The sequence below is a fragment of the Camelina sativa genome, chromosome 17 (assembly GCF_030686135.1).
Source record: "Camelina sativa cultivar CO46 ecotype springtype chromosome 17, ASM3068613v1".
NCBI lineage: Eukaryota > Viridiplantae > Streptophyta > Magnoliopsida > Brassicales > Brassicaceae > Camelina > Camelina sativa.
Window position 1 is genome coordinate 5,222,784 of NC_141896.1, and position 27,397 is coordinate 5,250,180.

General features: G+C 38.4%; 6 protein-coding genes, 1 long non-coding RNA gene and 1 other non-coding gene across 11 annotated transcripts; 2 read left to right on the forward strand and 6 right to left on the reverse strand.

The window, feature by feature from the left end:
• The first annotated feature begins 274 nt into the window (after positions 1-274).
• Positions 275-4,012, forward strand: LOC104755514 (putative LRR receptor-like serine/threonine-protein kinase At1g12460). The gene is made up of 2 exons (XM_010477916.3): positions 275-2,202; positions 2,295-4,012. The coding sequence occupies exons 1-2, from the start codon at positions 1,046-1,048 to the stop codon at positions 3,790-3,792; spliced, it is 2,655 nt and encodes an 884-aa protein (XP_010476218.1). The 5' UTR covers positions 275-1,045; the 3' UTR covers positions 3,793-4,012.
• LOC104755515 (putative aminotransferase ACS10) lies at positions 3,929-6,241 on the reverse strand. Its single transcript, XM_010477917.2, has 4 exons — positions 5,515-6,241; positions 5,326-5,433; positions 4,911-5,071; positions 3,929-4,823 (listed from the first exon to the last, which is right to left on the reverse strand). The coding sequence occupies exons 1-4, from the start codon at positions 5,974-5,976 to the stop codon at positions 3,959-3,961; spliced, it is 1,596 nt and encodes a 531-aa protein (XP_010476219.1). The 5' UTR covers positions 5,977-6,241; the 3' UTR covers positions 3,929-3,958.
• Positions 6,242-6,419: 178 nt separating this feature from the next.
• Positions 6,420-12,787, forward strand: LOC104755517 (vacuolar sorting protein 18). Of its 4 annotated transcripts, none has more exons than XM_087496195.1 (24): positions 6,420-6,650; positions 6,729-6,913; positions 7,001-7,213; positions 7,316-7,455; positions 7,556-7,651; positions 7,984-8,051; positions 8,150-8,251; positions 8,340-8,484; positions 8,609-8,752; positions 8,870-8,989; positions 9,145-9,201; positions 9,282-9,341; positions 9,470-9,577; positions 9,757-9,899; positions 10,098-10,176; positions 10,280-10,342; positions 10,437-10,567; positions 10,637-10,742; positions 10,919-11,107; positions 11,325-11,552; positions 11,652-11,807; positions 11,902-12,063; positions 12,254-12,370; positions 12,464-12,787. In XM_087496195.1, exons 2-24 carry the CDS (start codon positions 6,751-6,753, stop codon positions 12,638-12,640), a joined length of 2,967 nt encoding a protein of 988 aa, XP_087352321.1. In that variant the 5' UTR covers positions 6,420-6,650; positions 6,729-6,750; the 3' UTR covers positions 12,641-12,787. The 4 variants fall into 4 exon arrangements, with proteins under 4 accessions (XP_087352321.1, XP_087352323.1, XP_087352322.1 ...); XM_087496197.1 differs by having other exon boundaries at positions 6,441-6,650; positions 9,149-9,201; XM_087496196.1 differs by having other exon boundaries at positions 6,462-6,650; positions 6,748-6,913.
• On the reverse strand, positions 12,709-15,083 carry LOC104755516 (guard cell S-type anion channel SLAC1). The gene is made up of 3 exons (XM_010477918.3): positions 14,189-15,083; positions 13,300-14,111; positions 12,709-13,220 (listed from the first exon to the last, which is right to left on the reverse strand). The coding sequence occupies exons 1-3, from the start codon at positions 14,696-14,698 to the stop codon at positions 12,869-12,871; spliced, it is 1,674 nt and encodes a 557-aa protein (XP_010476220.1). The 5' UTR covers positions 14,699-15,083; the 3' UTR covers positions 12,709-12,868.
• Positions 15,084-16,663: 1,580 nt separating this feature from the next.
• On the reverse strand, positions 16,664-18,750 carry LOC104755518 (putative sugar phosphate/phosphate translocator At1g12500). The gene is made up of 2 exons (XM_010477920.3): positions 17,733-18,750; positions 16,664-17,332 (listed from the first exon to the last, which is right to left on the reverse strand). The coding sequence occupies exons 1-2, from the start codon at positions 18,402-18,404 to the stop codon at positions 16,919-16,921; spliced, it is 1,086 nt and encodes a 361-aa protein (XP_010476222.1). The 5' UTR covers positions 18,405-18,750; the 3' UTR covers positions 16,664-16,918.
• A 290-nt stretch (positions 18,751-19,040) lies between these two features.
• On the reverse strand, positions 19,041-20,334 carry LOC104770083 (uncharacterized). The gene is made up of 3 exons (XR_764482.3): positions 20,044-20,334; positions 19,427-19,831; positions 19,041-19,321 (listed from the first exon to the last, which is right to left on the reverse strand). It is a non-coding gene; the product is annotated as an uncharacterized LOC104770083 (long non-coding RNA).
• A 2,680-nt stretch (positions 20,335-23,014) lies between these two features.
• TRNAV-AAC (transfer RNA valine (anticodon AAC)) lies at positions 23,015-23,088 on the reverse strand. The gene has a single exon. It is a non-coding gene; the product is annotated as a tRNA-Val (tRNA).
• A 73-nt stretch (positions 23,089-23,161) lies between these two features.
• On the reverse strand, positions 23,162-25,285 carry LOC104755519 (copper chaperone for superoxide dismutase, chloroplastic/cytosolic). The gene is made up of 6 exons (XM_010477921.2): positions 24,946-25,285; positions 24,803-24,832; positions 24,611-24,683; positions 24,386-24,520; positions 23,689-23,912; positions 23,162-23,594 (listed from the first exon to the last, which is right to left on the reverse strand). Exons 1-6 carry the CDS (start codon positions 25,177-25,179, stop codon positions 23,328-23,330), a joined length of 963 nt encoding a protein of 320 aa, XP_010476223.1. The 5' UTR covers positions 25,180-25,285; the 3' UTR covers positions 23,162-23,327.
• Positions 25,286-27,397: the final 2,112 nt, after the last annotated feature.

Below are 27,397 nucleotides of genomic sequence, written 5' to 3' on the forward strand. Positions count from 1 at the left end.
TTTTTTTTTGGTCACTCACCCGTCTCTGTCTCTAATTCTCTTCTCCCTTTTTTTTTAAACCCATATGTTTCCAAAAGTTTGATTTGAAATTGGACCCTCAACTTATGCATTAGCACCAAACATAACACAAATGAATCTTACTCTAAACCATCAACAAAAACCATGTAGATTCATAAGTCATTTACTTTTACTATAACTAGAAAAAATATATATTCCCAATAGTTTCTGATCATTTGTATAGAATACTAAATGTACAATTCTCTGTTGTCTGTTCACGCATTTAATATGTTTGCAATGGGGACCATAACTAGTTTTTTTTCTTTCTTCTTCTTCTTCTTAAAAAATCGATATTTCTATTATTTATTTACACAATTGTGAAAACAATTAGGTAAGGATTGTTTAATAATGGTTGGTGAAGGAGAGAATAAATGCTTTGGTAGAAGTACAGACAAGCAGACACTCTCTAAACTCCATTACATACAGTATAAAACGTTTACATACACACATATGTATCGCTCCACATATAGACGATGAACAAAGCAAGGCACGTGCTTCTTCTTCGTTTGGTGGAAGCCAGAGAGTGAGAGAGTGAGATCATTTAATTCTTTCATTAAGTAAGTAAGTTACTTTCCAGCCAAGGCACTCACACACACATTACTCTTCTCTATAATTGCAAAGCTGAGCTGAGTTCTGAACAAATTTCTAATTTTTTGTTCAGTTTCGTTTGGTTCACCAGCTGTTCTTGAATCTGTGATTCTTTCTTCTTTTGTCGTTTCTTGAAAGTGTAGACTTTGGTCGGTACATTTTTTTTTTCTAGCCGTTAAGGATGACTATATTAAATGCAGTAGCAGCTCAAAAGTTCTAAGCTTTAACAGCTCAATCCCAAGAAAAGATCAATCACATTTGGGTTTCATAAATGCAGCTACTTGTTGTTCTTGATTGTGGTGTTATAAGAACGGATCCCAATTTGGAGCTCCTTGGAAGAAAAAGATTGTAAATTTAACGAACCGGGTTCGGGTTCGGGTTCCGTTTAATCAAGTCGGATATGAGAAAGGTTCAGCTTTTACTAGTTTTGGTAAGTTTCATCTACATTGCAACTTCTCGCTCTGATACAACAATCGACGAGCGAGACATTTTGCTTCAGTTCAAAGAGAGTGTCAGTGAAGACCCGTACAACAGCATGGCTTCTTGGGTCTCTGACGGCGACCTCTGCAATAGCTTCAATGGAGTCACTTGTAACTCAGAAGGTTTCGTGGACAAGATCGTTCTGTGGAACACAAGTCTCGCCGGAACCCTAGCTCCGGGATTGTCGAATCTTAAGTCTGTTCGAGTTCTGACCTTGTTTGGCAACAGGTTTACAGGTAATTTACCGTTGGATTACTCAAAGTTGCAAACTTTGTGGACGATTAATGTTAGTTCCAATGCCTTGTCTGGTCCGATCCCGGAGTTTATTGGTGATTTGTCTAGCTTAAGGTTTCTAGACTTGTCTAAAAATGGTTTCTTTGGGGAGATTCCGGTTTCTCTGTTTAAGTTGTGTGACAAGACCAGATTTGTTTCACTGTCTCATAACAATCTCTCTGGATCAATCCCTGCTTCAATCGTTAACTGTAACAATCTTGAAGGGTTTGATTTTTCTTACAATCATCTGAAAGGAGTGTTGCCGCCTAGGATTTGTGAAATTTCGGTTCTTGAGTATATCTTAGTGAGAAACAATTTGCTGTCTGGTGATGTCTCTGAGGAGATACCTAAATGTCAGAGATTGCGTCTTGTCGATTTGGGAAGCAATTTGTTCCATGGATTAGCGCCTTTTGAGGTTCTTAGATTTGAGAACATAACTTATGTCAATGTCTCTTTGAACCGGTTTGGTGGGGAGATTGGAGAGGTAGCTGATTGCAGTGGAAGTTTGGAGTTCTTGGATGCTTCATCGAATGAGTTAACTGGGAAGATACCTACTAGTGTAACGGGTTGCAAAAGTCTCAAACTTTTGGATTTGGAGTCTAACAAGCTGAGTGGGAGTATCCCGGGAGGTATTGGGAAGATGGAGAGGCTCTCGGTGATCAGATTAGGTAATAATTCTATAGATGGGGAGATGCCAAGGGAGATTGGAAGTTTGGAGTTTCTTCAGGTTTTGAGTCTGCATAATCTTAATCTGACTGGTGAAATCCCAGAGGATATATCCAATTGCAGAGTACTTCAGGAACTGTAAGTTCTAATCGTTGCTCCATTCTTGTTACTGTATTTGATATATTGAATCTCACATTGTTGTTGAATGTTTGTTTGTTTGTTGGTGGCAGAGATGTGTCAGGGAATGATTTAGAAGGAGATATCCCTAAGAAGCTATTAAACTTGACAAACCTAAAGATTCTTGATCTGCATCGAAACCATCTCAATGGAAGTATCCCATCTGATCTTGGAAAGCTATCCAGAATCCAGTTTCTGGATGTTTCGCAGAATTCGCTTTCAGGGCCAATCCCATCTTCCCTTGGGAATTTGAATACACTAACGCATTTCAATGTCTCCTATAACAATCTCTCTGGTGTTATCCCTCCTGTTCCAGTGATACAAGCTTTTGGATCTTCTGCTTTTTTGAACAACCCTTTCCTTTGCGGTGATCCACTTGTAACAACTATCTGCAATTCACGTGGAGCTGCAGCAAAATCCAGAAATTCTAATGCTCTAAGCATTTCGGTTATCATCGTTATTGTTGCTGCTGCTGTTATCCTCTTTGGTGTCTGCATAGTGCTTGCTTTGAACCTAAGAACTCGTAAAAGGAGAAAAGACGAAGAAATACTTACAGTCGAAACCACTCCTCTGGCGTCTTCAATTGACTCTACCGGTGTGATAATTGGAAAACTTGTTCTTTTCAGCAAGAATTTGCCATCAAAGTATGAAGATTGGGAGGCAGGTACAAAAGCTTTGCTCGACAAGGAGAACATAGTTGGCGTGGGGTCGATTGGATCAGTCTATAGAGCATCTTTCGAAGGAGGGGTTTCCATTGCAGTGAAGAAGCTTGAGACTTTAGGAAGAATCAGAAACCAAGAAGAGTTTGAGCAAGAAATTGGACGGCTTGGAGGTTTGCAACATCCAAATCTGTCTTCTTTCCAAGGTTACTACTTTTCCTCAACAATGCAGTTGATCTTCTCTGAATTTGTCCCTAATGGTAGTCTCTACGATAATCTACACCTAAGAATCTTCCCGGGAGCCAGCTCAAGCCATGGGAATACTGATTTAAATTGGCACAGAAGATTTCAGATTGCTTTAGGGACTGCAAAAGCGCTCTCTTTCCTTCACAATGATTGTAAACCTGCAATTCTTCATCTCAACGTTAAGTCCACCAACATTCTTCTAGACGAAAGATATGAAGCAAAGCTATCAGATTATGGATTAGAAAAGTTTCTTCCGGTTATGGATAGTTTCGGTTTGACTAAAAAGTTCCACAACGCGGTGGGGTATATTGCTCCAGAACTAGCTCAGCAGAGTTTGAGAGCCAGTGAAAAATGCGACGTGTATAGTTACGGTGTGGTTCTTCTTGAGCTGGTTACAGGTAGAAAACCAGTGGAGTCTCGATCAGGAAACCAAGTCTTGATCTTGAGAGATTATGTGAGGGATTTATTGGAGACCGGTTCGGCTTCTGATTGTTTTGACAGAAGGTTGAGAGACTTTGAAGAGAATGAGCTTATTCAAGTCATGAAGTTAGGACTGATTTGCACGTCAGAGAATCCATTGAAGAGACCGAGTATGGCTGAGGTTGTGCAGGTTCTTGAATCAATCAGAAATGGTTTTGGATCATGATGAAGCCTTTTATTCCTTTGAGTAATGATTGCATAGAAAATGTGCAGTGTAGTGTTTAGAGGGGAATAAGTTCATTCTTTTAGATTTTGGTGATTTTTTGGGATGTTCCGGTTTAGATTTATGTTTGCTCAATGAATTTGTTCTTGAGGAATGTAGATAAGCACTTTCAATCTTGAGTTTTTCTTATACAAACTTTTCTGATTCGGTTGATAACGACAAACACATCTTTCTCTGACAAATTACTGATACAGAATCTAAACCATCCTGGTTCAATACAATGACAACAAGACCCTGGTGTTACATTGATCTTACCAATGTTCAAGAACTTGTTCCAAAGCTCAATCTCGCCTTTCTCGCTGTAAGAAGAGATGAATCCTCTCATATCTGCCCAACAAAACAACCCTCCATTGCTTCTCGTGCACTCGATTCCTAAACCTTTCAATCCTTTGACAAACTCTGAGTAGATTCTCTGTAGTCTCTGCCTATTGGTTTTAACATATGTTTGAATGAACTCCGGTTTGGAGATTGCGGAGATGAGCAAATGCTGGGATGGTGATGACACGGGTGAGAACACTGTGAGCTTTCTGGAAGCTGCTAAAATGTTCTCATTGAAGGAGTAAATGGCGCCAGCTCTGAGTCCTGGAAAAGACAAGTCTTTTGAAATATCGTACACGATGTGAACTCTTTCCTTGTCGAGATGCTCTTCTGTGTCAGCTATTTCAGCTATGCTGACAAACTCTGCTTCTTCATCATCTCCATGGACCGAACCAGCAAAGATCTCGTTGGAGATTATATGAATGTTTTTCTCGCGGGTGAAGTCTAGAAGAGCGTAGAGATTTTCTCTGGTCAAGAGACTTCCCATGGGATTGGAAGGGTTTGAGATTATGACTCCACGGATTCTCACACCACGTTTCTTGGCTTGAGAGAAACTCCTATCAAGCGCAGTCACTGATATAGTGAAATTGTCAGAACTTCTGCAAGGAACGTGTATGATTTCAACTCCGTTTCGCCATTTAACATCTACATCGAATCTGCAGAAACAGATCAGCTTTTTTAAGCTACAGACTAAGTACTTCCTATGCAGCCATAGAGTCAATGCAATAAACTGAAATCATTACCCGGGAGAACACGGAGTTGGAACAAGGAAAGCGTTTCCAGAATCAGCTAAGCAGAAGGAAAGAATCTCGATAGCTGAAGCTGCACCAGAAGTTAATACTAACTGCGATGGATCAAAGGTAACAGCATTCTTGGTTGCTTCAGACATGAGCCTTGTCACACCCTGTCCCAATAAAAAATGAGAATTCCACATTCAATCCAAAAACAAGAACACGTAAGGATCAAAAAGCAGTAGACTTTAATGCAAAAACAAGAACACATAAGGATCAAAAAGCAGTAGACTTTAATGCAAAAACAAGAACACATAAGGATCTAACAAGAACAGATGCTACACTAAAGAATTTGAAAATCTACAGCTCCTTCATCTGTATTAGTATCATAATTGGGTGTCAATGAAAAGTTGAAAAGAAAAATAACCATTTTGAGCTCCATAAGTCCATCAGGAGGCTCATAAGAAGCAATCCCACTTAAACTCAATCCAACTGAAGTTTGAGAAACCCAATCTCTGATAACATCCAAGCTCAACTGTAAAAAAAAAGAACACTAAGATTATAAAACATTCATAGAACAAAGCAAATAAAAAACGAAACTTTTGATTTTGTTGACCTTGTTCTGAGCTAAACCAAGCTCGATGATGCCATCCGGGTTACCCGACTCATCATACGAATCCTCCTCGACCCGTCTCAGTCCCGGTGAATCCCCACCTTTGAGGATACAATTAGCCCGACCCGAAACGGAAACGTGAGCCCCGGAACTTCTCGGCGAGAGAATGACCCGAGAGAGAGACCTAGACAAGCCATTAAGCTCGGACTGAGTCGGACTCGAGGAACCTGAATTGTTGTTGGTAGAGGAGGCTGAGTTCTGAATAACCGGTTCGGGTTCGGGTTCTGGTTCGTCTCTACGGTTTCGTTTGAGGTAAAACTGGAGAAAGTAGAAGAAAGCACAAGGAATTACAGAGCCCAAGACTAAACCACCACGGCCTTGAACCACTCCTTGTAATGGCACAATCACTCTCATCACGGTTGTTCTCTGAATCGGGTGTACCGCTCCTGCTCCGGTACGAGTCATGATACCCAACTAGTCATGAGTCATGACATAGGGGCTTCGAGTGTGTGTTTCAAACCGGGTCGGGAAAATGAATTATCGGGTCAGCGGCGAACTAAAAGAAACAGAGAGATTTGTTTGGAATTTTTTGGGTAGTGGCGTTGATTCGTTTGCTTGCTTGCTCATAATAAGGTTTTTGAGTCGTTGAGATTTTTTTTTGGAGGGCGGAGTAATGTAAATTACCATGTTACCCTCTTAGTCTTTGTCCTTTCTATTGTTATCCGCAACCACAAGTCACAGCGACCCAAATCGGATAAATAATACATCACAACTTTCTTGAAGAGAAAATTAAAATATAAATTATAACTGGGCTGGGCCTATTCTCAGCTCCAACACTTTTGTTATTAAAAAGCCTCCAAGAACTCTTAAAACGGTGCGTTTCTCTTTAGTTTTTTTAAAATCGATACAAATCCAATTTCAACAACATTGAACCGGTTTGAGATTGAATCAGACTAACCAAGATAAAAACGCAGCCGTTTTGGCTGTTTTATTGGGAATCGGCCTTTGAATTTTGTTGTTGGATTGAAATAAGTCGGAATCCACTCAAAGACACGGTGTTGTTTCCTTGTCGTCGCCGATCAGATTTCATAAACCGGGACTGGCTTATCCTGGTCGCCGATTAAGATCTCCGGCGAAAGGTAACGATTTCGCTTGGTTTTTTACATTTACAGTTCGATTTTGTCCCAATGTGTTCAGAATCTCTCATTATTGTGCAGTTGTTTAAATCAATCAAAGAGGATGGATCAAGGAAGGCAAGTATTTTCAGTTGATCTCCTAGAGAGATATGCCACGAAGAATCGGGGCATGATTACATGTATGGCTGCTGGGAACGACGTAATTGTTCTGGGAACTAGTAAAGGATGGATTATACGCCATGACTTCGGACTTGGCAATTCTAATGGTAATTTTTTCAAGTTTCTTTATCCTTTTTGGTTTGCTAATTTCACCGGAATAAGTTGAGAGAAATCTGTTTATTTTTGGATATTAGATGTTGATCTTTCTGTTGGTCGAGCTGGGGAGCAATCGATTCATAAGGTTTTTGTTGATCCTGGTGGTAGCCATTGCATTGCTACTGTCACTGGTGTTGGTGGAGCTGAAACCTTTTATACTCATGCTAAGTGGCCTAAGCCTCGTGTCTTGAGCCGCTTGAAAGGTTTGGTTATTAATGCCGTCGCTTGGAATAGACAACAGATTACTGAAGGTTACTATTACGATGCTTTTGGTGTTTTATTCTTGTTTTTTTTTTTCTTTTCTCCTGACATGGATCAATATTGACTCTGTTTTTGTCTTTCCTTGAATTCAGTTTCAACCAAGGAGATCATTCTGGGCACTCAGGATGGTCAGCTGTTTGAGATGGCCGTGGATGAGAAGGACAAGAGAGAGAAGTACATCAAGTTTTTGTTTGAACTTGAAGAACTTCCCGAGGCTTTCATGGCTTTGCAGGTACTAACATTTTACGCTGACTTGTAATTAAATGTGTTTCCTACATTGGATTTATTATTATTCTTCCAATCACTTGTCTTTTATTGAAATAAATGTCTAGATGGAAACGGCCAACATTAGCAGTGGGATGAGGTACTATGTGATGGCTGTAACTCCCACTCGACTCTACTCCTTTACCGGGATTGGAACATTAGAAGTAAGCTTAACTCTCTTCTGTTATGTGATGATTTCTGTACCCCTATCTTATGATTTATTTGGTAACATCAGTTATCATGATAGTTAGGAAAATCAACTTCTTATCATAATGAAAAATGGTAGCATTCAAAGATTAAGTGGAAGGTCACATTATATTATTGAACAGGATCCAATTTATTCGCCAATGGTTGGGCTTCAAATGTATTGTTCCTTCTTTCAAATGCGATTTATCTTATTCTGTTGATTGTTGTTGCTTTCAGATCTATGATCTCTTGAAATGTGGTTTAGCTTTTCTTGCGTGCAAAATTTCTAACTACTAAGTGTTTACTCCAGTCTGTTTTTGCTAGTTATAAAGAACGTGCTGTTCACTTTATGGAACTTCCTGGTGAAATACCAAACAGGCAAGTGCTCGATTTACCTTAAGCTCATTTTGCGTATGAAAGAAAAATCACAAATTGTAACACTGCTCTCTGAACATATGATATTTATCGTCTTTCAGTGAACTACATTTCTTTATAAAGCAACGAAGAGCAGTGCATTTTGCATGGCTTTCAGGAACAGGAATTTATCATGGTGGTCTGAACTTTGGAGCTCAGCACAGGTAGAATGACTGTAACAGTGTCCCTTTAAAATTTTGGGGAGCTTTCTATGTTATGTCATCCTGTAATGTAATTGAAATTTGTTGGTAGTTATCCAAATGGTGATGAAAACTTTGTGGAGAACAAAGCACTCTTGGATTACTCAAAATTGAGTGATGGCACTGAAGCAGTCAAGCCTGGTTCGATGGCACTCTCTGAGTATCATTTCTTGCTTCTTATTGGTAATAAGGTTAAGGTGTGTTTGGACAGCATGAAGTTGATACATTCCTTGTATTTAGTTTCATCTGGCTACATATAAGTGTTTTGTTTCATAAGTGTGCTTACTTTCTGGCGTCTGCATTCCTTACATGCGGGGGTAGGTTGTGAATCGGATAAGTGAACAAATCATTGAAGAGCTCCAGTTTGATACAACAGCAGATTCAGTTTCGAGGGGTATAATTGGACTTTGCAGCGATGCCTCTGCTGGCCTCTTCTATGCATATGATCAAAATTCGATATTCCAGGTCTGTTTAGTTGTTGGCTTACTCGTTTATAATGATTGTAAAACTGCTTGAGCAAATTCTTCTAATATCTGCTGCTTCCACTTCCCTTTTTTGGGTTTGGATATATATTCACTCTAGGTTTCTGTGATTGACGAAGGCCGAGATATGTGGAAGGTTTACCTAGACTTGAAAGTCTATGCTGCAGCTTTAGCAAACTGTCGTGACCCTCTCCAGAGAGACCAAGTTTATTTAGTTCAGGTGATCCTTGACGTTAATAGGCATTGATTTTTATGTCATACGTGTCATATCTGCAAATCCTTTTATATCGTATTATGGCTGTCGCCTGCCTATAGACAATTAGCAGAAAGAATATCTCTTTTGATTATTTGTGGATTGGGCATCTTCTGTTGTAGGCAGAAGCTGCATTCACCGACAAGGAATATCTGCGAGCAGCATCATTTTACGCCAAAGTAATTTCTAGCTTCTCTGTTGTACTTGGTTCTTACATGATGTAATTCATCCTTGAAGTGGTACAATGTTTTTCTCGCAGATCAATTACGTAATATCTTTTGAGGAGGTCACATTGAAGTTTATTAGTATAAACGAACCGGTAAGCATTTACGTTAATTATATAAACATGAAGAATCTCTAATCATGTGCGTGCTGTTCAGAAGAGAAAATTGTGTTTCACATGTGGGCTTGGATATTCACTGCCTTCTGTTCCTTGTGTGATTACAGGAAGCTTTGAGAACATTCTTGTTGCGGAAGCTTGATAATCTTTCAAAGGATGATAAATGCCAAATAACCATGATATCAACATGGGCAACTGAGCTATATTTGGACAAGGTTTAGCTTTTGTTCTCCGTGTTCTCAGTTCTCACTTCTCGTTAAACATATATTTAGAAAATTCTTTATGTTATCTCATCTAGTATTCCCGATTCCTCTTATATTTTATCTCCCCCGGTTTGCTTTCTGAGTTTTTGTATCTTGTTTCTCGGTCCCATGTTTCTTGAATGCGAGATTAGATAAATCGGTTGCTTTTGGAAGATGACACTGCTATAGAAAATCGCGACTCGGAGTACCACTCAGTCATTCAAGAGTTCCGTGCTTTCATGAGCGACTGCAAGGATGTATTGGATGAGGCAACCACTATGAAACTTCTGGAAAGGTAAATTCCAAAAGTATCCCAGCCTCCCAGGTGATCTATTAAATTATATCCCTAGACAGTGAACACTTGGACCTTTATAGTGATGTGTATTAATTTTATGGAATAAGCTATTCTCTTAAAGACTGTTTTCAGCACATCTCCTAGGATCTCTTGTTTGCAGTATAAGACATCACCTTTCTTCTTTTTTATCTCCTGTAGTTATGGTCGGGTTGAGGAGTTGGTATATTTTGCAAACTTGAAGGAGCAATATGAAATTGTAGTCCACCATTATATTCAGGTGAATGGCGTGATGAGTTTTCTTTTCATACTTGATCCATATATACAATATCTTACTCAGGCTTGCTCAGTTGAAATTATGAGTTTTGTCTTTTATCCATTAGCAAGGGGAAGCAAAGAAAGCATTAGACGTGCTACAGAAATCTTCAGTTTCAGATGAGCTTCAGGTCTGTAAATATAAGCACTGGGATCTTGTGATATTATGTAGTCTCCCAATCTTTGTTTTGTCCTGTAAACCAGTATATATTTTGCTCATTTCAGTACAAATTTGCGCCGGAGCTTATTATGCTTGACGCGTATGAAACCGTGGAAGCATGGATGGCCAACAAAAACCTTAATCCAAGGAGATTAATTACTGCAATGATGCGCTACTCAAGCGAACCTCATGCAAAGTAATGTCCCACTTCTCAACTATATGTTCATTATATATCTGGACAATAACTCCTCAAATCAAAATGCAGGAACGAGACACATGAAGTCATAAAATATCTTGAGTTTTGCGTCCACCGTTTGCATAACGAGGACCCAGGGATTCACAATTTACTTCTCTCATTATATGCCAAGCAGGTTTGGTTGGTTTTCGGTGACAAATTTTCTTTGATTCCTTATAACTTTAGAGTCATGTAATTAACCGGGAAGCAACATCTAGGGTTACTGTCTCTTTTTTCACTTGTATGACTGTGACAACTGACTATAGGTTGCTGGAGTGCTACGTAATGGTTTTATTTTTCTTATACATTTAGGAAGATGACAGTGCCCTGCTTCGTTTCCTGCAATGCAAATTTGGGAAAGGACGAGAAAACGGTCCCGAGTTTTTCTACGATCCCAAATATGCTTTGCGCCTGTGTCTCAAAGAAAAGAGAACCCGTGCCTGTGTCCATATCTACAGCATGATGTCTATGCATGAAGAGGCAGTAGCCCTTGCTCTTCAGGTAATAAATCCGTTAATATAAAAAATCAACTATCTTCCACTTCCTTCTTCTACGCACTCGCGCCATCTTTAGTTCGTGACATATTTTGAAACAAAATGGCTACTGAAAGATTCTGAATTCGCCACATTATATGATGTCAATATGTCTCAGAAAGATTGGTTGACCAATTTAGTCCGAACTTTCTTGTGGTAGTGGTTGAATACAATTTATTTTACAGATTGATCCAGAACTTGCTATGGCTGAGGCTGATAAGGTTGAAGATGATGAAGACTTGAGAAAGAAGCTGTGGCTGATGGTTGCAAAGCATGTTGTCAAGCAGGAAAAGGGAGCTAAAAGGGAAAACATAAGGAAAGCTATTGCTTTTCTCAAGGAAACTGATGGTCTTCTAAAGATAGAAGATATTTTGCCTTTCTTTCCGGACTTTGCCTTAATTGATGACTTCAAGGTTAGTCAACTTTTCCTCTTTTCAAGACACACAAACACTAGTCTTGGACCTTACAAGTTGCTTCTACTCTCTTGTTATTTTCTTCAATTCCTCTTGCAGGAAGCGATTTGCTCATCTCTTGAGGATTACAACAAGCAAATAGAACAACTGAAAGAGGAGATGAATGATGCCACACGTGGTGCGGATAACATTAGAAATGATATTAGTGCGCTAACTCAAAGATATGCTGTAATCGACCGTGACGAGGAATGCGGGGTATGATCATCCAGCAGAACTTATCTATCTATGATATTTATGTGCGAAGCACCAAAATTACCAGCAGAGCTTATGCTTTTCAATATATTACCAGGTTTGTAAACGTAAAATCTTGATGATGACCGGAGATTTCAGAATGGCCCAGGGATATACTTCAGCTGGACCATTAGCTCCTTTTTATGTCTTTCCTTGTGGGCACTCTTTCCATGCACAGTGCCTGATCACACACGTCACAAGCTGTGCACACGAAGAGCAAGTAAGTTTCTAGCCATGAGTTCCCTTTAGTGATATTCAGTTGTTCTGGAGTGTATGCTATGATGAAAGTACCATGGGTACGATTTACTGTACCTGCAGCTTTTTTTTGGACAAAATTATACCTGTAGCTGAGTTCTTAATTTTCCATGTTAAAATTGTGATTCCATTTTTGGTTATCCAAAAATCTGTAGGCCGAGCATATACTTGATCTGCAGAAGCAGCTGACATTGCTTGGTAGCGAAACCCGGAGGGATATAAATGGTAGCCGATCTGATGAACCCATAACAAATACAACTACTGCAGACAAGGTATGGACATTTGTTTCATTATTCTTTCCTTTTTTCAATCTTTTCTTAACATTTTTCTATGGCTTGACATATTTTTTCTTTACCGTGAGGCAGCTTCGGTCAGAGCTAGATGATGCTATTGCCAGCGAATGCCCGTTCTGTGGAGAATTAATGATCAACGAGATCACTTTGCCTTTTATCAAACCTGAAGATTCACTAAATTCTGCATCTTGGGACCTCCGACCACCGACCAACTTAGCAAACCAGAGGACCATTTCTTTGCCTGTTTGATTCATGTCACCCAGTGATTTTTTTTTTTTTGTGTGATCTCTTCTTCAGCTAGCTTTGAACTATGAATGTGATTTTAAGTGCTGTATTATTGATGTAATATTATTATTAAACATGCTTCTGGAGATATACATACATTAATCTGTCTCACCTACTTGTGTCTCTACTATCTAAAATGTTTCCATGACTATTTTTTCGATATGAAATATTACTGTATTCCATGATTTTGCATCAGTGACGCGATTCTTCCTCGGCCTCAAAATCTTTTTCTGCAGATATTTTCTTGGCCAGAGCCTGCTTGGTCCAGCGCTTCAAGTCATAAGCTCTCTTGAAAGGCTTCTTCTCCCTGGTAAGTTTCCTCTTTGTAATGGCAATTGCAAGATCGTTTGGGAACAAAGTTTGCCAGACAAGGGCGTGGAGAAGCGTGGAGACAAACAACATGCAGACCATCGCCGTGGATATGAAGGAAAGAGTGAGTGCTAGAGCCCGGCTGGGGTAACCAGGTACTGCCTCTGCATACTTTATTGTTGCTACTGATGCTGTTGTCATAGGAAAAGTATATGACCACCACGCCACTGAGAACCTGCATACAACTCCTTAGCCACTTCGTTGCATCAACACATCTTTGACTGAGAAAATATATAAACCCTAGATGGACTTACTTGAATCCGGTGAAGAAATTGATCCGCGCTACAAGGGAGATGTATAGGAAGAGTGCAATAAAGAAGCAAGTTCTTGAACATCCGTCGAATTGGCCATATATCGTGTTCCAAGCGATACTTGCTGCTGATGGGGCAGCTATGAACATAGAATAAACAGGATGAAGCTCTTTAGGCAGAGCTTCACTTGTGGGAAGTCTCTGATAAAGTGTTACAAACACAACCAAGTAATGTGCAAAACCTACTGCCCATAGAAACTTAGCTACTTCACTCCATCCAACTTTTGAAGCTAAGATGGCCCCGACGAAATTCCCTACAACAGAAAGGTGAGAAGACGGGTTTGCGACTTTGCATAGTCGTCTTTTCCCTCCTGAAAGCCATTGCCCGTAAATCTTTAGCTCGAGGAGGAAATAAGGACCCATGAAAACGCACCAAATTGCGGGATGGAGGTATTGTCGGTTTGATAAGAAGACGGGAGGTACACTGATGGCTAGAAACATGCAAACCACCCAAGGAGCGAAGAAGAAGTTGACTCGAACTGGATGAAAGTACTCTCTTTTGACAGCTTCGAAGTAGAAGATGCATTTGAGTATGTAAGTGAAGGACACAGAGACTAAGGCTACCAGTGACAATAGCCATACAACTAAGTTAATCAATGGTGTGATGTGTAAAAAGTTTGTTGCGGGACTTTTCGCTAGGGCAAGCCACAAGACAGCTTGACTGCTTAGTCCCAAACAGATACCGTAGCATCCAATAGGGAACCTTAGAAGAAACGGCCATTGCTCTTCTTTTGGAAGCAGAATATCTTCATTTTCCTGAAAGAGAATACAGTTGGAATAAGCTTTGCAGAGAGAAAGATAAAAGAAGAAACTAAAGTTGTTAGTTGTTTTACCTTGACTTCATCCAATTCGGGTCCTCTTAGAGCAGCAAAGTATCTTCCTGCAGAAACATTTTCATTTATAGAATCATCTTTGGTCTCACCATCTTCAGTTCTTAAAGAATTCTCAATATCTCTCTCCCTTATGATAGAAGGCAATAGAGATTTTTGTTTGCTGAGCGTCGACTTGGTCCTAAACATACTGAAATCTGCTTTCCGACCATCTCCACCGTTGATGGTTCCGCCTATTTCAAACCCGCCAAAGCTACGACCACTCCTTGGTAAACTCTTTTTGTCATCTCTTTCTCTAGATTCTCTGTTGAGCACTGAGAAGCCTGTCTCTAGAGAAACCTGTCTGCTGAAACCTTTGTATGGTCTTTGTTTCCCTCGGTTTGGTCCTCTGTAACCAGAGAACCTCTTGTTGTAGTTGTTGTTATCCTGCTGTTGCGGTTCTTGCTCTGCTTCTTCTTCAACTTCATTGATGTCGGCGAAATTGGAATGAGCATTTGACTGTTTCATCTCCATTGATCAGGGCAATCTGATACTTGAAACACAGGAAAAGATATATATTTTGTTTCTCTCGTATGCAGAGGAAACATGTTGATGTATATAGAAAGATGCAATGGTCTAAGTTTAAAAAGCAACGTATGTGGTTAAGGAGAGAAATCACGAGAGAGCTTGTTGAATGGTGTGATTTAATGCGTACATGAGAGAACCAAGGCTTTCCTGGAAAGTTGCTTAGGTTTCTCGTGAAAGTGTTTCGATCCAAACGACTTGGAAAAAGAGAGACCCATGAAAAAACAGATAGGAGAGGTCGTTCCATTAGTCACGAGACTCAAATTGCATTTTGGTTATCTGTTCTTCCTTCTACGAAACAAAATTTGAGTCGTTTAGTTGATTCGATTTCCTCTGTTTGCTCATCTTGTTTGGTTATAACATTAAAAAGTATTTCAAAATCCTAAATGTTTTTGAGCAATTCGTAGGATTCAAGTCTCACATATTTTGTTTTTAATTAAAGTATCTTGATCGGATAGACCAAAATCTAAGCTAATCAAACGATTCACGACTACTATGTCAGTTTTGAAGTATATTTTATTCAAAGCCAATTCGTTGCCGTAAACAACCTAAAACAATACCTACAACATTTGTTTGCATTTACACAAGTAACATAACAATATAACATTAGATGTCAAAAAAGTAAATACCACTATCAACAAATAACCACGTTACGTATATGTGTATTTTGTCTACAACTCGTACACACACATGTTTAGGTTTATATTCGAGTTATGGTTTTACAGTGGAAAATAAACAAATAAGTAGGCTAAGTTTCACAATCGTATATATGTAAATTGTCTATGATTGAAATTTGGAAAAGGGACAGAAAGAGTGGAGCAACCAAAACATATGTGAAGAAGCAAGAATAGCATATATTCTTCTTCTTCTTCTTTTTTTAGGAGATTTTTTCCATGAATTTGGTCCCTTGTTTGCTTTACTTTTCCCTTTATCCAAACAAAAACCTATGAATCACTGAAACACAAAATAATACCACAAAAGTGATAATAAATCAATTAATAGCCTCGCATGAATTGGACCAAAAGACAAACTCACATAAGCTGTCATTATCTCTCTGTCTCTCTCTCTCTCTTCTTATTTTCTTTTTACACATTTATTTGAAAATAACAAACTTAAACATAAATTCTTGAAGAAAATGTGGTTTTCCAACCAACACGTTAGATTTATATTATATGCAATTATGAGAATGAGACCACAACAACTTGGATTTGTTTACAGCATATGAAATGAAGCATGTAATATAAATGTTCTTTTAATTATATTACCTAAACCTATTAAGTAAGTGTTATTGTGTTACCACCTTAAAATGTTAACTATATTGGAAACACACCTTGAAAAGTAAGTCAAATGATAAAACTAATTAACCTACATTAGCTAAAATATCAACATCTTATGGAACCCTATTTAATACTGATTACATTTTGGATGTCACGTTTGGTTCAGCTGAATAGAGAGTTTGATTACTCAACTATAGTAAAAAATAAAATTTGTCTGTGTATCTAACATGTTTTGTAACAATGCTAAACTAATTTTTAGATCAAAAATAGTAGGATTGCAAATCATTATAAGAATACAAAATTTATAAAAATAGGTCTCAAGTAAATAATGAGCAAGTTGGCATAAAAAAAAAGAGCAAGTTGACAATAAAAGATGGCAAGTTGCTAAAAAAAAAAATGAAAATGAAAAAAATGTGTAAATTTAACTAACGAGATGAAATTGCGATTTCGCCTAACAGAAGAACTCAAATCAGAAGTGGAAAGAAATTTATTATTGTAACTTTTTTTCCCTCACTATGTTTCGATAATTTTGGTAAGACAAATTATAAAACATAACAGTACAAGAAAAAAAAATTAAAAAAAGGAAATAAAATAAAGATAAAATCTTATTTCCTTCTAATGCTCCCTACTTTTTCACTTTTGTTATAAATATATATATTCCCTCTTTTTTTTTCTTTTCCATTTCATAGGTTTCACACCCAATCTCAACCATTTACAATTAAATTGATTTTACCCCCCTCTCAAAACGAACCAAACCGGTTCAAAAACAATAGCAGAAAATTCCAAAGAATCAAGAAACTATAAACCGAGAAAATAAAAAGTAAAAAAAAAAATTAAAAATTACTTCACCGGTTTAAAATCCAATTATCTTTTTCTCTTCTCACTTTTTCTTTTACTTCTGGTTAAGCAATTTGGATCTCTTCCTAGCTTCGCTATAGAGAACCACTCCCATGATCGTGACACCAAATCCTGCAATCCCCATCACCGTCACCGGATTCCTAAATATAAGAACTGAAACTCCGGCAGCCACCGCGGCTTTTCCGTTCCCCAAAACCTGTAATGTGAGTGCACTTGTGTGCTTCGTCACCAAGAAATTCGTCAAATTCACTAAGTATGCCACTGTCGCATTCCCGGCTAGCAAGAAGATGATCAATGGATCCGTCCTGGCCTTTTCGATCAAGACTCTTAATACGTTTCCTTCTATGTATAGTGTAAACGGTAGTAAGATACAAGCCGCCATTGGAGCCATGTATAACAAAAGATTCATCGAATGTAGCTTCTCTGATTCCGACGTCAGAATTATCCCCTACAAACAAAAATACACAAAATCCGGTTTAACCAAACCGCTAAATAACCGGATTCAAACTCCAATAAAATTCTTCTAATCAAAGTGAGATCCAATCTAGATTCATACGCAATTCAATCAAACCGATCAAAAAAACCAGAATTGGAATCTGAATCATCTGTATATATATATACGCTATATACTCAAATTCAGACAGAGACTGAACTAAACCTGACTCAGTTCAGTCCAACTCCTAAATTACTTCCAAATTTGTTATAATTAAACCTAATTCAGACATAATTAAGAGAGCTGTGCTGTAATAAAACCGAAATCGGAACGCCGTTTCGGATTCTATTGGTAGTAAACCGGAAAATTCATTTAAACCGAACCGATTATTACACGGTTAATTAAGTTTTGTTACCTGGACGACGGATTTGAGAGCTCTGCCGGCGGTGGAAGCAACACAGATAAGGAAACCAAAGAGATGAAAAGAAGGTTCAGAGTTAGAAGCAAGAACGATGCCGGAGACGACAGGGAGAAGAGCTAAGTAAACTTCAGTGGACTCTGTTTTACAAGTAATAAGAAAAGAGAACACGGCGGTGAAGAACGGCGTGGTGGCTCCGATAGCTTGATTGAAAGAAACAGGGATGTAACGCAGAGACGTGTTGCCGCACACGACGGAGAGACAAAAGATGGCTGATAAAGATAAGATCTTCAAGAACTGACGGCGAGACAAGATGTGCTGACGTGGAACGATTCCGGCGATGTTGATCACGGCGGAGCTATAAGCGGCGCAGGAGAGCATGTGCGTCATGGTGAGGAAGATAGGGTAACGGAAACCGTAGTAGAAGAGGAGGTACTTGTTTAAGAGGAGGACTCCTATGTTTGAGCCGAACCAAGCGGCGATTATAGCCGCCGTGAGGATTGTCGGAGATACGGTGGGGGAAGAGAGGAAGAAGGGTTTGAGAGGTGAGGAAGCTGAGGAGTGTGGAGGTGTTCCGGGGATGTCTACGATGGTTGGTGCGGGGGTTGCGGCGGCGTCGAATCTTGGATTGCTCATCCGCCGCGTTGTCCATGATTGTGCTTCAACCATTATTTTTTTTGGGTTTAAGGGTAAAACGGGAATAATGAGTTTGTTTTGTTGTTTCTCTTCTCTATAGAGAGAGAGAGAGAGAGAGAGAAAGTGTGAGTTTTAATCTTTTTCTGGTGAGGTTTGAGATCTGAGAGTGAGAGGAAAGGAGAAGGAAGAAGAAGAAGAAGAGAGAGATGAATCGGACGGTGGAGATTTAGATTTAGCTGTAAAGGTATTGGGTGATATCAGCCGTTGGATCTTATAGTTGGAGGGAATTTTCTTGTTTTTTAAAAAAAATAAAGAGAAAAAAAAAAAAACAAATCTAAGGAAAAATTAAATTTAAGATTCGAAGTCTTGTGTTCGGAGTCTAAGACCATCATTAGTGGAGTAATCCACCATAGTTACTCTCACATTAATTAATTATATAAATAATCATAAATTAAGTAAAGCAATCCTAAAAGAACTTAAGCAAAATCACTCTATTACTAGAGAACCCCAAAGAAGGTTACTCAAACATTTAAAAAATATATATTGTTTTTTTGTGTGTTTATTAATTATCAAATTTTCTTTTTTGCCAACTTTCTTGATGAATAGTGAATTAAAACAAATATTGCATTGCATGATGGATAGATTAAGAGAACACAATCAAGAACATTCAAGAACAAAAAACAGAACCTGCAGTTTTAAAAACAGAACCTGCAATACAAGTACAAAAAAAACCCTACAAATTTCAACCTAAACTACAAAACAAATATCTACAATGTAAAGGATACCAACTTTTGTCATATTTGATTATCACTAATGTTACTACATTCACATGACCTTGTTGAGCAATACAAACATTCACTAATGTTACTACATTCACTGCCGATGTTAGGATCGCCACTAGGTAGAATATCTCTTTCTCCGGTGTTAATGCTGAAGTTCGATTGTCCCACCTGCACAAACACACCTGGCTGATTACATCTTTGTTATCATTATTTCAGCTTCTAGAGCCTCTGTTATTAATAAGAACTTGGTGTGAATGTAGTATTAGAGGTCACCTTGGCAATCAAGACAATGAAGAAAGAACCTTGAAGCGACATTGACGATCAACATAACTTTCCGCTTGAACCTCTTTCTTCTTTCTTCAGGTACTAGTCATATCACTTACATAATATAGTGGCACTCTTCATGCTCTCGACTCCGGTCCAATATATTTTACAAAACCAGTCAAAGGCAAACACAGAAGAAGATATCAACGTTGGCTAAGTTCTTAACAATACTGATAATACGCCTTGTTGAGCAATACAAACCATTCATTTCATTTTCAGCCATGGCCCGGTTCCTTTCACTTTCCTCTGCAAATTTAACAAATCCATAACCTTTTGATCGCCCATTACTTGGATCAGTAACAACCTTGGCACCTCTAACTGAAGATACTTGTAATTGTAGCTATTTTAAGAAATCTGCAAATCCAAATTCGACATCACTTAATCTACTTAAGCTAATCCCAAGATCAGAATTTTCCAACCAAAATGCAATACAAGAGAATATTGAGCTTAATCCAATCTACTTAGGCTTATTACATTCTGATTCTAAGCTTAATCCACTTGAGCTTTGCTATTAAGCTTTAGTTAGCCAATAAACTCTAACAAGAGATTGCAAACAAAGGAGTTACCTCGTCACGGCTTTTAGGCCATGGAACCAGCTGATGGTAACCTTTAGGAGGCGGAACCAAGCAATTCAAGCCTTTACCTTTTGCAGCACAGTGACGCTCGACTGTAACCTTCTCCGTCTCAGTCACCATCGACGGAGGCGGTTGTGTTGTGGCGGGGATTTGATACGGAGACCTCCGGGATCGAGCTGCCGTCGTTGTAGCAGCATAAGAAATCTCCGCCGTCGTTGGTGGTGAGAACCGAAGCGTCAAATCTTAGGGTTAATCCAACAACCCTCCGCCGTCGTTGGTCGTGAGAACTCCGTTTGTATCGAGAGAGAAGAGAGAGAATGGGGAAGAAAGAAAAAGAAAATGGAAAAAAAAAAATTCATTTAATATTTATGTATTTACGAATGAAAATAGGCCACGTACGGTTACTCATGGTGTTGCTTCAGATGCTTCCCAGGGAATCGATTCTCTCCTAAATAGATTGTAAATAGATTTTTTATTCAGTTTTTTGGCCCCAAATGGTTGAGTAACCATGAGAGTAACTGCCAGTAAAGATGCTCTAAGCATGAGTCAGAAGTGTCGGTAGTAGGTCCACGTTTGAGATCCAATTTGGAAGCAATCCTCTATGACGCAGCCTAATTACGTATTTACAAACCCCTATACTATAGTCATTACTAATTATTAGCCTCTCTTTTCAAGTTTTGTGTATTTTAATAATTGTCCGTTTAATACAAATCTTAGCAATTAATTATTGTTGAATGTACACTAGCCTAACATGTACATTCTAGAACACGCCAATATAAGCATCAGTAACAAAGATGGAATGAGTCATATGTTATTTTACATAACTTATGTATATGGTTACATCAAAACTAATGGTGTAAAACATGGAATAGGATTTTATTGTAGCATGTAAAAACAAATGCGTCGGTGTTGACAGAATGGATAAAGCATTAACAAAACAATGAAATGACTAAAGTTCCATACTAATAAGGATGTTTCATACTGTTTCTCTAGATTGAATTATTCATCTAAATTATACTAAGATTTTATATCATTTTTTGGTCAACATGTTTATACTAATATTTAGGATTTAGTTTTTTTTTTCTTTTCTTTAGTCGAATATATATGTATGTTTAGATTTTTAAATTATTTTCATTGACCATAGTACATTTTTAATAAAGGTGGATCACAAATACCAAAATCAAATCAGATCTGTCAAAGTGTCAAGTAATAACGAGATTTTTCTTTTGCATCAGCATTAATCACGCATTGAGTTTATACTGTTAACAGATATGGCATGTCATGTGCACATGATATCTTCTAGTTTATCTTAATTACTAGTTAGCCATTCAAAGTTCAATACCAGTTATAGTAAAAGAATACTCTCTCTGTCTTACCAAGATTAATGTTATGTGATTTTTTCTTGTCCCACAAAAATTGATGTTTTACCATTTTTAATTAATTAATCTTAAATTTTGTAAACTTCAAGAAGTGATGATTAAGAAAATTCAATAGTCATTGGTCTATAAATATATAATACTTTTTAGTAGGAAAACAATATTGTGTTTAAAATTAATAATCATTATTTCTTAAATTGTGTGAAAAAGGATATAATTCCAGAAAAGGAGACTTGGCCAATAGAATGCAATATTCTTCGCAAAATTAAATGCCACTTTCTGCAAAAACATTTTTTCTTTATCGCATTCTCTAGGTTAAAATCATTATTTGTGATCATGCATGCGATTGCTAATATCCAAGGTAATAATAATTTTGTAAGATAACTTTAATAATTACATAAATCACTTTTCCTTTTTTTCTTAAAACATATGAAAAAGGCAAATAACAACTTGCACACGGTGGACTTTACTAAAACATCCTTAATGCGAAAGAAATTATAACTTGGTGGAGAATAAATTTGTTAAGTGCCTTAATAAATTACAAAACGAGAAACTGTTCGTTGACAAAAACAGAAAGAAAAAGAAAGAAAATTGTCCCACAATGAAAAGGAATCCAAAACCGAAAGATGCAACACATGAATCATGATTTGTTTTTCTTTTTGGTATTATACGATATGTTCTGAAGTTATATACTGTATGTCCAATTTTAAAAAGTGCATGTGCATCTATCATAAAGTCATTTTATCTTTATCACATCGGTCCATACCCATTTTCATTTAGCATGTAACTACGTAAGTGTTTTACATCTGGTGATAAGATATCAAATTATATGGTTATATCATATACTATGTACATCAGTACATGTAACTCCCAATAACAATTATCTATTTATTATGTAGACATACATTACACACATCTACTATATACAAATAATCAAGGTAATATAATATTAAATGCGAATGTGTGAGATAGGTAAGAGCTATCTTTACTTAGAAGGGACCAGTAAACTTTTTCATTTTTCTGTCTGTTGCATTCCCAAAATAACAAATTGTCTTCTTTTACGATTGCCTTAAGACAAAATCCAATGACTGATGATTACAGCTCGTCACTTTGTAAGAAACCTTGATGGATGTCTACGTATATATATGCTTATGATATCAAATCAACTAATTTAGCTAATCCTTTTATTTATATAGTAAAAACTAAAAAGTATGGTAATTAAAAGTACTAAAATACTACGAGCAAGAAAAACTTAACCTTTTTAGGTTTTGTAAAGGAAAAAAAAACATAGTACATGATGATTATCTCTGGCATGTAAGATTATATGATACTATAAGAGTATAATATTTTTTATAGCACAGCACATGTTCTTGGTTTTCAAAATTCTATGATATAATACTTCTTAAGTTTACAAGAATAAATTATGTGGGGCAGATTGTTGTAGGAACCATTTGTTACCATGTGCGACCCAATTCTAGTGGGGCCAAAAACAGTGGAACTAAAGCTAGTTGCATAGGGCCGTGACAACGAAACATTATCTAAAACATTTGGTCAATATTTTACAAAAGTTACAAAAACGAATCAAATGGCTTCGCCCGGGTTCGAACCGGAGACCTTCAGTGTGTTAGACTGACGTGATAACCAACTACACCACGAAACCTGATGAACATTGGTAGTTTTACAAATTATTTCTACTTATCATTTCTGGACGAATTTGACTTAGACTACTGCTGTTACTCTCACTCTTTGCTTACATTTCATTACACACCACACAAAGAATTTGGTACAATACAAAAAGATCGTGTTGTTTCAATACAAACCTCAAGTTTTGATACAAAACAAGTGCTCAATCGCTACTACAAATAGTAACTGTCTGTCTTATCAATTTGTTAATAGTTATTATACCTTACTGGTCACGAAATCGCTGTTTGTAGCTTCCCATATAACAGTACCATCACAAGTACATAGCTTTTTGTAGTTTTCTCCAACTCCTGCGCTTCTAGCGATCACTGCAGCGGTCAATCCCGGGCCTGACTTATTATCCTCGGTCTTGTACACCACTACAGCTCGACCAATAAGATCCGCAACCTTGAGCTTCTCTTTCTTTCCCGAATAAAAAGCCTCTCCGTTTTTGTCTGCCTCTAGTGTTCCCAGGTCTCCCAATGCCTGACAGAGGAAAGCAAAAACCGAATTGGTTTAGAGTTTTTTTGAGGATTGTGATGAGATTTTTGTGTTTTTTTAGAGAGTGAGCTTGACCTACCTCTGTGCCAGTATGATCTTGAAATGGATTGTACAAGTTCCCAGTGCTGGCTGCTCCCTTTGTGAGATCTCCATACTCATTGATGGCCCAGCTGTGGGTTCCGGGAGACAAACCAGTAAAGTTGGCTTCGATTCTTGCAAGTTCCATACTGACCTGTGCAAATCGGACTACCCCAAAAATGTCAGGGCCCTTGAATTCGGCTACTGCAGCTGAGACTAAGAAATCTGCCAAACACATCACCAAGTAAAAGTAACGAATGAGAAAAAGAGTCATGCATGAAAGACAGGACACATAATGGAATAGGTAAATACCCCACACCAATACTTCTAATGAATCAGAATATAACAAAGTAGCGGCAGTGTATCAAAGAGTGATTCAAAGGTCAAAACTTTGTCCCAATGTAGATTTTCTTGTCTTGTTTAATTCATTTGTGTACTACTAACATCTTCATTATGCTGAGATGTCATCAATGAAAGACATGACAAGTAATCAAATAGGTAAATACCCCAAACCAATACTTCTAATGAATCAGATAGAACAAACTCGCGGCAGTATATCAAAAAGTGATTCAAAGTCTATGTCCCAATGTAAACTTTTTTTCTTGTTTACTCCTAACATGTTCAACGAGGTGAGAAATGATGTCTTACTTATTCTAACAACCAAAAAAAACAAAAAAAGCAGAAGAGAGATATCTAACCTTGAGGAACACCTTGTCCAATTAACCGAGCTTTTCGACCAGTTTGCTCAAGAGCTTGGGACATAGCCTTAACAGGAGAAGATCCAAGTATCCTCACAACTTGGTTGGGCAAATCCACCTCCACGTTTTCAATCCCTTTTAAAAAATCAAATTTCCATGATAAGTAGCAACAGAGCAAATCATAAACAAACCAGACGATACATAAAGTCCTATATATTTACTAACCTTCAACAGTTTCTAATTTGTTCTTTACGGCATTAACACAACCCTCGCATTTCATATCCACCATAAACTCAGTCTGGGGAACAACAACAACATATCAATTAAGACTCACACAACATAAGCTCTCAGTAGCTCAATCCAAAACTAGCTTTGGAAACTAATCAGATGATTTGTATAGGAAAGAAAAAGACTTACAAGGAGCTGAGGCATCATGACTCGATCCTCCTGCAAATCAAACTCAGCTACTTAAATTACTAAAATCAACGAATTAGGAAAGCTAAAAAAATCTAAAATTGGAAAAAGGGTAACTCAAAAGATTAAAGCTTTTTAACCAAAACCTGAGGGAGATTACGATCAGAAGTGAGAGCAGTCGTCATGGGAGAGCTAACGAAGCTTCGTGAAAGTCCTAAGCCACGTGGAGACGATCGGGAGAGGAAGGAGAAATTGAGAGATTGAGATTTGGGGTTGGTAGATGAAGAAGAAGAAGAAGAGAAAGCGATCGCGATAGGAATCGCAGACGCGGCGGCTACGACGGCTGAAGTCGTTGCCACTGCACTCAAAATTGATGCCATTTTCTTCCTTCTTTAGCTTTTGCGGCTTTTTATTTATTTCTGACCCTTCACTAAAATCTTTATATTTATCATTTTTATTTTTAAAAAAACTGTTAAATCTAGAACTAACTTTAATAAATAAGCAATTATTGATATAATCATATACTAATCAACTTTTATTAAACGTGATGGTAAGTTGGTACAGTAGAACCTCTATAAATTAATACTCTTTAAATTAATACTCGCTATAAATTAATAAATTTTTCCGGTCCACAGTTGGGCCAGTGTAAAAAATGATACATTTCGATAAAATAATAAGATAATAAATTTTTTAGAAATCCTATGTAAAAATATTGTCCCATCAATATCATAAATTAATAATTGAAACAACCCGACCCTTTTTTTTTTTTTTTTTCTTTTTAATAATTAAATACAAGATATAATTAAGTATCACATACTACTTAATTAAACAAACCAACCCACACACGGTAACCAACCAATAATAAACCAACATCCAATTACATGCACAGCGGAAACATATCAATAATACAAAACCAATACAATAACACTTCTATCCGTTCTATCCAGCAACCTAACATATCTCTATCCAAGGTTCCATCCTAAACAATATAACAGAGACCAACAACACACAAACGAGACCCTAGTTCATCCTCCTCCTCATCGCCATGATTCCACGTCACATACCTGCACACCACAAACAACAATTGAGATGCGTAAGTATTATCATAAATACTTAGTGAGGCCGTCCTCCCATCTACTGGGTTATACACACAAGCATATGAGACCCTCAAGTTTAAGCAAAACAAACAACACACAACAATACATCAAACCAGGAAATCAAGTCTCGACTGAGACCAGTGTCGACCGATGCCTCACGGTGTCGATCGATGCTACAAACAATGGTGTCGACCGATGCTAAACAGTGTCGACCGATGCCACTCCAAATGGTGTCGACCGATGCTTCCTAGTGTCGATCGATGCCTCCTCTGCAGACACGATCTGCGCGAAACCGAACATCGAACTCTCCTTCCCAATCATCTCGAATCCGTCTCAAACTCACCCAATTACCTCAGAAATCACTGGGAATCACAAAAACAACGAACCCAAGCAACAAAACAACACAAACAGCAAAGAAAGCACACAAACAAGAGAGATCTCATGCTTAGATCAACCATGGTCAAGCACTCACCTCAAGAACAGGAAGATTGGATTGAGAAACGTGGAAAACAACACCTCCAGAAGCTCCCCCTTCGTTTCCAGCAACAGCTAACCCTCCTACAGCCTCAGATCTCTCCAAAAACCCCAAGAACAAACCCAGAAAGTCACAGAAACGTTTTCTCTCTTTTCTCTCTTTCTCTTTCTCTCAAAAGCGGCGACTACCAACAAAATAACACGACCTAGGGTCGTTTTCCCCTTTTACACACGATTTAGGGATTTTAATTGAACCAAACCGAACCAATCGACAATTAAATCAAACCCGACCAAACCGGAAAAACATGGTGTCGATCGATGCCACCAAGGGTGTCGATCGACACCCACACCAAATTTACAAAAATTGGTTCGCGGATGTTACAATTCTCCCCCACCAATAAGGATTCGTCCTCGAATCCCGCAAAACCGTCCAACTGTCAAAGACCTCCGTGCCACCGTCAACACGGCCCGCACGTCCCCGACCGGACTAAATACCGTCAGCCAAGGTTTCCCGTGCACTGTCGCAACAGCCCGCACACCTCCGACTGAACCACGAGGTCTCCCTCTAGTCAATATACTCACATCAAAGACACTATTTGCTCACAACTCAGTGCTTCCCCCGTCCGTGGTCGCAACCAACGAATCATGCCGGCTCGCTATCAGGCCAACCGCCTTAAGCTACGGCATCCAGGAAGTCACTCACACACACACTCACGCCGCTCTCAGGTCGCAACCTTCGATTCATACCGGCTCACTGCCAGGCCACAGCCTACAGCTACGGTATCCAGGGAGTCTCACACGCCCACTCCCCCCGCTCTCGGGTCGCAACCCTCGAGACATACCGGCTCACTGCCGAGCCACGGCTCACAGCTACGGTATCCAGGGAGTCTCACACGCCCACTCCCCCCGCTCTCGGGTCGCAACCCTCGAGACATACCGGCTCACTGCCGAGCCACGGCTCACAGCTACGGTATCCAGGGAGTCTCAAAATCCCGCTCTAAGGTCGTCACCCTAAAGCGCGCTCACA

What these genes read in the sequence shown, in the direction of transcription:
- LOC104755514 (XM_010477916.3), top strand. Translation starts at nt 1,046, where the DNA reads ATGAGAAAGGTTCAGCTTTTACTAGTTTTGGTAAGTTTCATCTACATT. An exon ending in TGCAGAGTACTTCAGGAACT is followed by an intron (nt 2,203 to 2,294) that starts GTAAGTTCTAAT and finishes TGTTGGTGGCAG; the next exon opens with AGATGTGTCAGGGAATGATT.
- LOC104755515 (XM_010477917.2), bottom strand. Translation starts at nt 5,976, where the DNA reads ATGACTCGTACCGGAGCAGGAGCGGTACACCCGATTCAGAGAACAACC. An exon ending in TTGGTTTAGCTCAGAACAAG is followed by an intron (nt 5,434 to 5,514) that starts GTCAACAAAATC and finishes TTTTTTTTACAG; the next exon opens with TTGAGCTTGGATGTTATCAG. An exon ending in GACTTATGGAGCTCAAAATG is followed by an intron (nt 5,072 to 5,325) that starts GTTATTTTTCTT and finishes TTATTGGGACAG; the next exon opens with GGTGTGACAAGGCTCATGTC.
- LOC104755517 (XM_087496195.1), top strand. Translation starts at nt 6,751, where the DNA reads ATGGATCAAGGAAGGCAAGTATTTTCAGTTGATCTCCTAGAGAGATAT. An exon ending in TAGACAACAGATTACTGAAG is followed by an intron (nt 7,214 to 7,315) that starts GTTACTATTACG and finishes CCTTGAATTCAG; the next exon opens with TTTCAACCAAGGAGATCATT. An exon ending in TTATTGGTAATAAGGTTAAG is followed by an intron (nt 8,485 to 8,608) that starts GTGTGTTTGGAC and finishes ATGCGGGGGTAG; the next exon opens with GTTGTGAATCGGATAAGTGA.
- LOC104755516 (XM_010477918.3), bottom strand. Translation starts at nt 14,698, where the DNA reads ATGGAGATGAAACAGTCAAATGCTCATTCCAATTTCGCCGACATCAAT. An exon ending in CCGAATTGGATGAAGTCAAG is followed by an intron (nt 14,112 to 14,188) that starts GTAAAACAACTA and finishes ATTCTCTTTCAG; the next exon opens with GAAAATGAAGATATTCTGCT. An exon ending in AATTTCTTCACCGGATTCAA is followed by an intron (nt 13,221 to 13,299) that starts GTAAGTCCATCT and finishes AGTTGTATGCAG; the next exon opens with GTTCTCAGTGGCGTGGTGGT.
- LOC104755518 (XM_010477920.3), bottom strand. Translation starts at nt 18,404, where the DNA reads ATGGTTGAAGCACAATCATGGACAACGCGGCGGATGAGCAATCCAAGA. An exon ending in CTCTCAAATCCGTCGTCCAG is followed by an intron (nt 17,333 to 17,732) that starts GTAACAAAACTT and finishes TTTTGTTTGTAG; the next exon opens with GGGATAATTCTGACGTCGGA.
- LOC104755519 (XM_010477921.2), bottom strand. Translation starts at nt 25,179, where the DNA reads ATGGCATCAATTTTGAGTGCAGTGGCAACGACTTCAGCCGTCGTAGCC. An exon ending in CTGATCGTAATCTCCCTCAG is followed by an intron (nt 24,833 to 24,945) that starts GTTTTGGTTAAA and finishes TTTGATTTGCAG; the next exon opens with GAGGATCGAGTCATGATGCC. An exon ending in CAAATTAGAAACTGTTGAAG is followed by an intron (nt 24,521 to 24,610) that starts GTTAGTAAATAT and finishes ATTTTTTAAAAG; the next exon opens with GGATTGAAAACGTGGAGGTG.